Source organism: Arachis hypogaea, chromosome 13 (genome assembly GCF_003086295.3).
Source record: "Arachis hypogaea cultivar Tifrunner chromosome 13, arahy.Tifrunner.gnm2.J5K5, whole genome shotgun sequence".
In the NCBI taxonomy this organism is placed as follows: Eukaryota; Viridiplantae; Streptophyta; class Magnoliopsida; order Fabales; family Fabaceae; genus Arachis; species Arachis hypogaea.
Window position 1 is genome coordinate 117,559,533 of NC_092048.1, and position 10,575 is coordinate 117,570,107.

Here is a 10,575-nt window from a genome sequence, read left to right on the forward strand (position 1 = left end):
GTTGAGGCTATGGAGACCTGGCCATTTCATTTTATAATAGAACGGAAAACGACGCCGTTTTTCAAAACCGGCCGGGTCCCGGTTCGGTCCGACCGACCGATTCTCGGCCGGTTCAGCGGTTTGAGAACGGTTTTGATTTTAGCGGTTTTTTATGTTGAACCAAACCGTTTATGTCATCGGTTTGCGGTTAAACCGGTCGGACCGGCCGGTCCGGTCCGGTTTTCAGAACCTTGCTTCCTATATATAAAGGAGAAATAACCATAAATATCCATAAAACAAGAAAGCTAGGAGTACAAGGTATGAGTAGTTATGAATATAATAAAAATAGTAAATAAAAAATAAAATAGAAGTATTCATTTTAATTTTAAATATATAATTTTTTTACTTAATTCTAAATCTTTGGAGCAGGAAAAAAGAAACATAAATGATTTGTGCAAAAAGCGCCTCATACTCTCATAGTGTGGGAATTTGATGCTGGAATTGTAAAAGTGACCCAATGCGCCAATGCGAGAGTCGTGTTACAAATATCATAGTAGAATTTAGGGCATCAATTCAATTTGTACCTTTGTAGTACGATCAACATTTGAACCCGTCTCTAGAATTTTATTTTGTAATGTATGAAATAATATTTAATTTGTCTTAAAATAACAAAATAATAAGAACAAAATCATATAAAAAAATAGGATCGAAGTAAAAAAAAAAAGAAATATTCTAAGCAGTAATTAAAGTTAATTTTTTTAAACTCTTTTTATTTAGATTTTTCATTGATATTATCTTGAACACTTTTAAAACATTTGATAACAAGAAGGAAAAAAGTCCTACATGTAGGGATATTTTTCAACGTCGTTTTCTTACGTCCTACAGTTTTTCACTTTACAGCTTCATATCCAAAAGAAACACAATCAATTATTTTTTCATTACAATGTCAGTTCAATTTCATTCCACATAGGCATAGACATTTTCTTTTTCTCTGAATTAGAGGCAACATGTTGTTAAGTTTGTTAGGAACAAGAATAAGAAAATGAATAGCGTGAAATTCAGCCTCTACCCTGAATAATAGGATACTCGAGAGTTGACCTATTTACCTGTCAAAGGCGCCCAGACCATTTTGTTATACTGCTCTACCACCAATCACACATGGTACCCTATTTTTGTGTTGAGGAGTGAATACAATGCCAGATTTAGATAATTTGGTTAGCTGGTACATTGCAATTTTAGGCTCTGCATTGTTGAAAGTTACCAACCTTGAATATTCTACTCTGTCAAGTAACACCTCAATATACTTATGCAGTTATCCTAAGTTGTAACAACACTTCTTAGTTTTGATGGATCCTAAATTTGCAATTTCAGCACTGCATTTTTTTTCTATTAATGAGAGAAAATAACTGCAAACACAGAGTGTACAAGACCCTTTTGGTTAATTTAGTTGCTACACCAAATTTAGTTGCCCTTTAAAATCAAACCTCAGAATTCTCGACGTTTCCATCTTTAATTTCTTGATCTCAACAACAACAATCCCATCTCTGCACTTGGACTCTTCATTGCAAATACACTTTTTTCTTTCTCTCTCTGCAATGGGGGGTGCCAATTCAAAAATAAAGCTTAATTCAGGTACAGTTCGCAGGTTCGAAGAGTTTAAAAAACGTAGAAACGCAACCAAGCTTCAAGCTGAGAAGGAGCTGTTGAAGGATGGTGGGAATAGGGATAACAATTCTCAATCTTCTAACGGAACCAAACCACCGGCCGAGGAGGTTTCCACCAAAGAGGAATTGCCGGTGCGGGAGCTAACCGCAGAGAAGCCATCGAGAGTGGTTCCATTGCCCACTTCTACAGCTAAACATGAATCTGTAGAGGGGAGAGACGTAGAGAAGGATAGCAAGCACAATCATCACCATAACCAAGAGAAAGTGGACGATAGCAATGAGAGCAAGGTAGAACAGGATAACAAGCACAAGGATCATTATGGCCAAGAAAAAGTGGAAGAATTTCAAGAGAACGTAAAGCAGGATGAGAAACATAACAATCATGATGGACAAGAGAAAGTGAAAGCTTCTCAAGAAAGCAACTTGAAGAAGGATGACAAACACAATGATCATGATGATGGCAAAGAAAAAGTGAGTCATGTTATTGAAAAGGCTTTGGAAGATATTGAAATACAGAAAGGACAGACTGAAGAAACAAAGGAAGACGATGAGGTATTTGTAGATGCAAAGGGAAGTATTGATGTAAATGAACAGCGTGAAGAATTTGGCATATTTCTACCAGGATCTCCAAGCTTCAGAATATATTGCATTGAGGCCAATAAGGCAAAAGTAGAACAAGAAGAATTATTATCATTAGAAGAAGAAGAAGATCATGATGAGGACGATGAAGAGGAAGAAGAAGAAGAGGAAGAAGAAGGAGGTGAGTGAATAAAGATTGAATAACATAGGACAGAAAAAGCACCTTCATTGTTTTTTTTCTGCAAATTTAGATATATATAAACAGTGTGTGTGGCAATTACAGGTGAGAAGCATAGCATTGCTGCCATGCACCAGAAGGCGCACAGCACTGACAGTGTAATAAGGCCGCCATCGGAGTCAGGCTCGGATAAATCTGCAAGCTTAACCTCTGACAGCTTAAATTCTGTAAGCACTTTCCCTTGTTATTTGTTATCTTCTTGAGTTCTAATCATTCAAAAACAAGAAAGAGATAATGAAGACAATAAATAATAAAAACAATTTTCCTGATTCCGTTGTCATTAGGAAACTCCGATTGCTAAACCTGGAAAAGAACCAAGGACAAAGAGAAAAGGGAAAAAGGCAAAGAAGTTTGGGGCTGGGAATGTGAAGAGATTGTTCAAGGTTAAGTCATGTTACTATCCAACGTGTTCATGTGCTGGTATCGATGACAGGAGGCGTATGGTTGCTCCTCCAAGACCACACAACTGATTACGATACTAGGTACATGTTAGAAAGAATGAAGACACCATCACCTGACCCTAAATTATGTTAGAACTTGTCAATTCCCACCTTCTAATACCATCAACCAGGTCTAGTCAACTGCTACTACTTCTAGACTTTATGTAACTACATCTAAGTTTTCTCTGCTACCAATTTATTCTGTTATCTGGTGGAATAGAGAATTTGAAGAAATAGATGAAAACTTCACCTATGTATATGGCATCGCCTATAGCTTATGTCATCATGATGTATTAATATGTATTAATACCAAATAAAACGAGTCCAGAAAAGTACACAAACTATAATGTTCGCTGCTACGCATTTATCCCTTTTACAGTTCTTAACTACTTATATAAAGAGCAATTATCATGTTGCTGAGTTCCATACTTCCATGAAGGGAACCCCAAAGGTTCAAAATGCAAAAGGACACCAAATCAGGAACATACAGCACCTCGAATTACAAGTGTGCGACAACAAAGTAAAAACCAAACCCAATATAAACAAACACACACACCATGATAAACGATAACATCCACAAATCAACAGCAATATTTTAACAATACAATACCATTATTTGATCCGTGAATCAGCAGCATATTTTAAGAGTGCCCCAATACTCCATAAAACCTGCAACAACAAAACAAACACAATAAAAATCACATCATTATCATTTTTTTTTTTTTGCAGAAAATGGCAACAGAAATTGAGGTCACAGAAGCAAACCTAGTCAACTGGGAAGGCAGAACTGAGGAACTCCTCATCCTCCCAAAAAATCTGCAGATCCTTGGACTCCATCAAGAAATCAACAGCTTCTTCATCAAACTTGAGCACGAAAGCCAATTTAATCAACTCGGATAAAGCAGGTACATGATCAACATTCTCAGACAGTACACCGACAGAGATTGCTTCGCAGAAATATGTAGCATATTTTAGCATGCTTGCTTTTCCGCTGCTCCAGTCCATCTTTTGAGTGAAGAGCTTTGAGCTTTCACTTTCCCTTTCCCAACGTATCATCCTGTTTGCCTCCTTAGTAATGACATCCCCTGATGATAATGGCAAACTATAGCTTACAGTGACTTGCTCCATTGTCTCACAGACAGTGAGGTTAAGAATATCTTGAACAGCTTCATGCCTTTTCTCTGCTTCCATTCTGAGGCTAGAACATGCAAGAAATCCAAGAATAAGTTTAACCAACCCTTTCCCGTTGAAAACATTTCTTGGGTCCACTTGTGTGAATTTTCCATCATCTACTAAGGATGATTCTTCCTTGAGAACAGACTCAGATATGGTGCGCACACCAATTTTCTTGTACAAGTCTAACAATTCTGACCTGGGCAATGATGCCAAGCTTTGCTTAGGATACCAGACAAATACACCATCTTGCTGAAAAAGATTCTTCAAGTGAAGGTTATCAGCAACAAATACATCACATTTCTCTAGCAAAACTACTTTATCAGAGTCTGATGTAGCAGGTAGCTTCATCAAATTCTCAGCAATCATCGTCTCTGACTTCTTGGTTCTGTGTTGCAAAAGGTAAGTCCAGAACTTGCAGCATTCATCCTGTGAAATTTTTTCCCTGGAACTCTCCCATTCCTTCCATAACTCAATATAATCAACAAGTGATGGCTCGCCCCTGACACCCATATCCGAGAAGAGAGGAAACAAGTCTTTATCATAATACTTTTGAAGAACATATAACCTCGAACTAAATAATTCATTCTTGTCACATTTGACACATTCTTTGGGATTGACCCACTCTCCATTATCATCTCCCTTGGGAACCCAAATCCTGTTGCCTCCATTCTCTGGTATCCAATGGTGTTCTTTCAAGTACCTGTATATTCGTACAATGGTGGGATAGTCAGAATGTAAATCTATGTTGCTGGCAATTAACGAGCATCCTTTCTTAACATCAGTAATAACTCCAATTTCACAGAGTTCTTTCTCGTACTCTGCAATTTTAGCTCCATAGAAGTTCTCATTGATGAAAGGTCCATCCATTGGTTTAAGAAACGAATTCCACTGAGAACCAAACAGCAAACATTTATCTGGGGTCCTATGACCAGCATTGGTGTTCAACCATTGTTTAGATAATCTTTTCTTGAAGTCCTCATTAAGAGAATGACTGCGCTGAAGTAATAGCCGAATGCATTCCAACAATGATAGGACACTCTCAGGAGTTATGCTGGAAGGATCTGATGGAAACCTGAGACAGCTGGAAACAAAGTCTACACCAAGTTTCAGTTCGGTAATAACCCCCATATTCTTCAGCTCCTCCTTATACTCATGTACCCCCATGCCATAACAACTGTCACTGTCATCAATGAAAGGGAGACGAGTAATCGCAGAGAGAGATTTCCAATCTGGACCAAATAAAATACAGCCCCCTGGAGACTTATAATCACCAACCCGAGTTCGCAACCATTTGGAAGTACTTAAGATTTCTAAAAACTCAGAAGGAAACTTGTACTCAGCTTCTTTCACTTGTCTGCAGCACGATAGAAATGACTCAACATGACATTTGTTTATGTCAGTCTGTGATGCTTTTTTCTTGAAAACATCACCAAATGTTTTCATTGCCTCTTCAAAATCAACCACAACTCCAGTTTTTTTCAGCTCTTTCTTATATATGAAAATCTTTTCTCCATAGAAACCAAGATCAATGACATGGAAACCAGTGAACACATCAAGAATGCATCGCCATGCAGGCTCAGGCAAGAAACATTCTCCAGGAGTTTTAAAGCCATTATTAGTCTTCAAACAATTGGTTGCTTTTAGTGCATTAACCAGTTTGTCAGAGCTATCAGAAGCAGCATGAATACATTCCAGAATCAAGAGAACAGCATTAGCCGTCAAAGATTTCAAGCACGACGGTGATTTCAAGTTGTCTACTACAAGCTGGTAACTATTACGGAAGCCAACTATGACATCAAGCAACTCAAGCTCGTCTTTGAAACGGTATATTTCTTCACCGTAGTGAGCCTTGTCAATGAAAGGTATATCACTAATTTGTGATGCAGTTTGCCACTCTGAATCATGCAAAACAGAACCAACGGGAGACCTATAACCATGTGATGTCTTTAGCCAACTTCCTCGTCTAATGCTGTTTACAAATTGATCCACGGGAAGCATTTTTACCCTTAGATACCGAATAAACTCAAGTATCAAAAGCACATGGCCTTTACTCAAAGTGAAAGATGCTGCGCGAGACATAAGTCGTTTACCAATAAAGTTACACGCTTCTTCATAGCTAAACATGACTCCCACTGTTCCCAGTTCTGCCTTGTACTCCAATATTTTCTGCCCATAGAACTCCTCATCAACTAGAGGAATGTCGACAAGAGCAGACCCATTCTGCAAAATGATTCCGAGGGAAGAACCAACTAGAAATGACTGTGAAGGTGGCCTGTATCCATTGACAGTGACTTTAAGCCAACTACCTCGCTTTATGCAATTTACGAACCTCTCAGGTAGATTCATACCCTTAGATTTCAGGTTACGAATCCAGTCCAAAAGCAAGAAAACATTTTCCTTAGTAAGTGGCGTATCTACACCAGAAATCCCATAAAATGGAGCAGATATGTAAGGTACATCAGAAGCTCCAGCAAATTTGCGAAGGAAGTCCAGCAGTTCATTTTTACGTGAAGATTGACCTGCACAACGACAAGGATGCATGTACTCTTCCCCTAATTCAACAAAACCATCATTTGTCCATGGATTGGAAACAACCAAGTCTGCCCATTTGCTCCCATTGGCAGGAACGGCCACTCCGTCTCTGCTTGTTTTCACGTTCCCATAATTGTCCACAAGTGGCATAGAACTGCACAGGTCACCTACCTCACGAGGTGTCAAATAACCCGTTGAAAAAGAGTGATACAAGAAGTGAGCATATGTGATGACAAGCTTGTGATTCTTGAGAGATTTGCTCAGACAAACTGCGAACTTGTATAAACCCAAGGTAGATACATTGACTTCATGCTCTAGCCATTCCATCAATGTTTGTCTCTTGGGGAATGCCCACATTGCTTGTTGTATGTTCTCAGGCATAAAGTAACGATGGGATACACACTGAAATTCCTTATTCCAATCAATTAGCCATGAGATAACACGAGAATGATTTTGATCGGCTAACAAAATTGCCTTGGGGTTCTGATGATATCTGCACTCATTTACACTGAACTGGGAAATATTCCCATTAGAACCAACATATTTTATCAGTGGTAAGTTCCCCATATCAGAACAAGCAAATCTGGACGCCCAGTTAGTAGCAACAAAAAGTAGAAGCTTTAGATAGACATCTTCTGACACTCCCTCCACAAGATTCGAACTCTGGATGCACTTGGCATACCATTCATTGCTCACTAGTTTGACTCCTAAGAAACTGTGTATCTGGTCATATTTAGCTTTGTCAAATGAAGAACAAAGAATATATCTTCCATGGCTAGATAGATTATGAAAAGTTATTCCGTTCTCACGAGCACTGGTCAAAATATCCCAAAAAGCAGGCAATAACCTACCAACATCACAAGGCCTGTAAAAGTGCTTCTGCTGGGTGTATGTCTCAATGGGAATAATATTTTCTTGGGCCATCATTGCTTTTATTTCATCCCTCACAACATTTAATTCCGCATAGGAAGAGGCATTGACTGGAAGAAACTGAAACATCCGTGGCAAACTAGACAATGGAGCATCATTTGTTGTAATAATAAGCGATTTGAATGCCTCCATGAAAGCAGTAGGGACACAGCTGAGTATCCCTTGATTCCATTTATTATCCAGCAGGATTGTCTCCCTCGATGAAGCCAGCACAAAATCAGCTTGAATTATGAAAGGAAAGCTGGTCACCATCTCTGTGGGAAGAAATGCATAGACCCCAGGTGAGGTATTTCCCCTTTGAAGCCTCTCATGATTCGGAAAAGCCAATGTTATAACCCACTCATCAACATCCATTCTCCTTTCCACTCTATTCTCTGATCTGACAGGAAATTTCTGCTTCCACATGTAGTAGCTGCATTCCTTTTCAGAGTCACCATTCTCCTCCTCCGAAAGATGGAGTGTGTAGGACTCGGCATTGATGTTTTTGCTTGTCTTGAAATTAACTTCGCTTGAAATAGAAACAGCACTTATTGTGTTGAGCTTAGGATCATCATTGTCTTCCTTGACTGTAAGGCGCTTGATCTTGGAAAGGAATAACAGAACTTCAGGATGAATGGTGGAGAGCTGCAGTTTCACTGGTGCAACTTTGTCTGGCTTAAGAGGTAACACAATTGTTGTGGTTGGGAGTGTGTCACCGGCACCATATATCTGTTTGATGTCAAGAAGCGTTGGTTTCTCCTCAACCCATTCAGGAACTATGTAGCCGAGACCACAATGTGGACACGGCTCTTCATTGAACCGTATCTGATACCCATTGCTAAAAATATATGGCTGAGAAGTGATCAGAAATACACTCTTGAACCCAATCCCTGTAGTTTAATCACAAAAGAAATTCTGTCACAGGTTAACCAGATTTATTGAAACCATGCGGTTTCAATATGGATAATAACTTAATATCACCCAGAATAAACAATGTTCTATCTGATCCCTTTCACAAATAATCCAAAAGAAAGAAGGAATAGCATTTGAGGTGGAGTGAGGAGAACAAAGAAGGGAGTAGTGTGGCTGCAAGAGGAGGATATACATGCAAGAAAGCTACATTTTTTAACAAGATCTTTTACAATTGATAAAGCACAGACAAATTTCTTTATTATAAATAGTTAAACAAAAATGGTATTTTGCACAGCAACTTTTGCTGTCTAATAATAACAGAATTAATGTTTAAAAAATAGACCGATTCATAGACACATATCCTAATAAAAACTCATACTTTAGACATAATTAAATATTGTCAATAATTGATTCAGGGTGGATAAATACTAAGAATTAGCATCTTAATTGAAGTCAAAATAATAAGTGGGGGAATTTACCTTTCTCCCCTATATAACCCTTAATTCTGTTGCCTTTCTTAGTAGAGCGTCCAACACTACATATAGAGTCAATGTTTCGAGTAGAAAAGCCAATTTCATTGTTGAAGATGAGCAAAGTGGCTGTAGCACCAGTGCCTGTTATGTCCTTCGAAGTTATAATGAAATCAAGGGTGGGATCCACTCCTCCATCATACTGGTTATCTTCTGCGTTCTGTTGTAGCAAATAAGTGAGTCAGAAACTAACCAATCTAATAATAGAGTAATATTATTCAATACATAGATTACATTATTATCATCTCACCAGGTTCTGCGTGCTATTGTAGTTTGCATGTAAACAACATGGGTAAATTGTTCTTAATTGATCAACTGAGTCGAATTTTGATTGTTAAAACACTACACGTTTAGTTTAATTCTAATGATGTTATTTAAGACTACAAATATTGATGAGCAAGGGGTTAACCGAGAAGGAACATATTAAGGAGGGACCACACCAGAGTACACATTATTTATTGTCATAACAAAAATCAATGAGAGTGAGACCTGGATGAGTTCCATAAGGAAGTGAACGTCCTTAGCGTAGAGCTCGGCAGAGAGGTTCCTAACGGCTTGGTGGAGGTCCTCCGTCAGAGGGTTGGGTGCTCCTCCGATCGAGAATTTGCTCCTCCGTATTTGCTCCACGTGTTCCTTCGCTCTCTCCATTGATCGATCACAGTACAATGCAGTATGAGAATTGTGAGGGAGGTGTAACTACCAAGTCAAACTGAAACTTAGCAACGAAGCACACACAACACAACACAACACAACACAATAGCACTCATTAAGGTCAACAATAAGTCTCTCAGTCTTCCTTTAATAAAGTCTTAAAATGCGCAACGCGATTCTTTCCTTCTCTGCCTTTTTTCAGGGAAGCTCAATCGTTCCTACTGAATACAGTGGTATATCTATTTACGGTTATTATTAGTACAAATTTTTAAATTTTTTTAATGAATAAATAATAAATGAATTTGAATCTTCCAAATTTTAAATTTTTATTTAGAAAATAAAGTGAAATCTTTTATCATTAAATATTTTTTTATCATATTTTTTTATTTTTATTTATAAAATAAATAATAATAGATCATACTTTATTTTTTAAAAAATTTAAATTCATAATAAATATATTAAAAATTAAATTATATATTTTTTGTATAAATTTTTTAATTAATAATTTTAATTTATGTCCGCACATATTAACTAAACTTAATAAAGAAAGGAAATGTTTAACGTATAATACATAATATATAATAATTTTGTATTCAATACTATATGTTTCCTTAATGCAAAATAGCATTTAGTATTTATTTTTAACAAAAGTTCTATAAACACCTTGTTGAAGAGATTAATTTTAATGTATTAATAGTGTAAAATATTTTATTTAATTATATAATTATATTTATTTTTTTATGATTATTTATAAAATTAATATAAAAAATAATTATTTTTACTGATATAATATTATATAATTAAATACATATATAAAATTATTTTATATTAATAATATATTAAAATAGTTAATAAATTATAGTTTAAATAACATTTAAAAAGTTGTTAGTTTGAGTCTCCTTATTTTTAATAAAATAAATAAATAAATAATACATCAAAATAAAAAATTAAAATAAAAAAATAAA

General features: G+C 36.7%; 2 protein-coding genes across 2 annotated transcripts; one reads left to right on the top strand and one right to left on the bottom strand.

The window, feature by feature from the left end:
• The first annotated feature begins 951 nt into the window (after positions 1 to 951).
• On the top strand, positions 952 to 3,259 carry LOC112735285 (uncharacterized). The gene is made up of 3 exons (XM_025784842.3): positions 952 to 2,403; positions 2,506 to 2,627; positions 2,745 to 3,259. The coding sequence occupies exons 1-3, from the start codon at positions 1,575 to 1,577 to the stop codon at positions 2,928 to 2,930; spliced, it is 1,137 nt and encodes a 378-aa protein (XP_025640627.1). The 5' UTR covers positions 952 to 1,574; the 3' UTR covers positions 2,931 to 3,259.
• LOC112732883 (uncharacterized) lies at positions 3,176 to 9,911 on the bottom strand. The gene is made up of 4 exons (XM_025781691.3): positions 9,449 to 9,911; positions 8,909 to 9,119; positions 3,666 to 8,407; positions 3,176 to 3,569 (listed from the first exon to the last, which is right to left on the bottom strand). The coding sequence occupies exons 1-3, from the start codon at positions 9,605 to 9,607 to the stop codon at positions 3,666 to 3,668; spliced, it is 5,112 nt and encodes a 1,703-aa protein (XP_025637476.1). The 5' UTR covers positions 9,608 to 9,911; the 3' UTR covers positions 3,176 to 3,569.
• Positions 9,912 to 10,575: the final 664 nt, after the last annotated feature.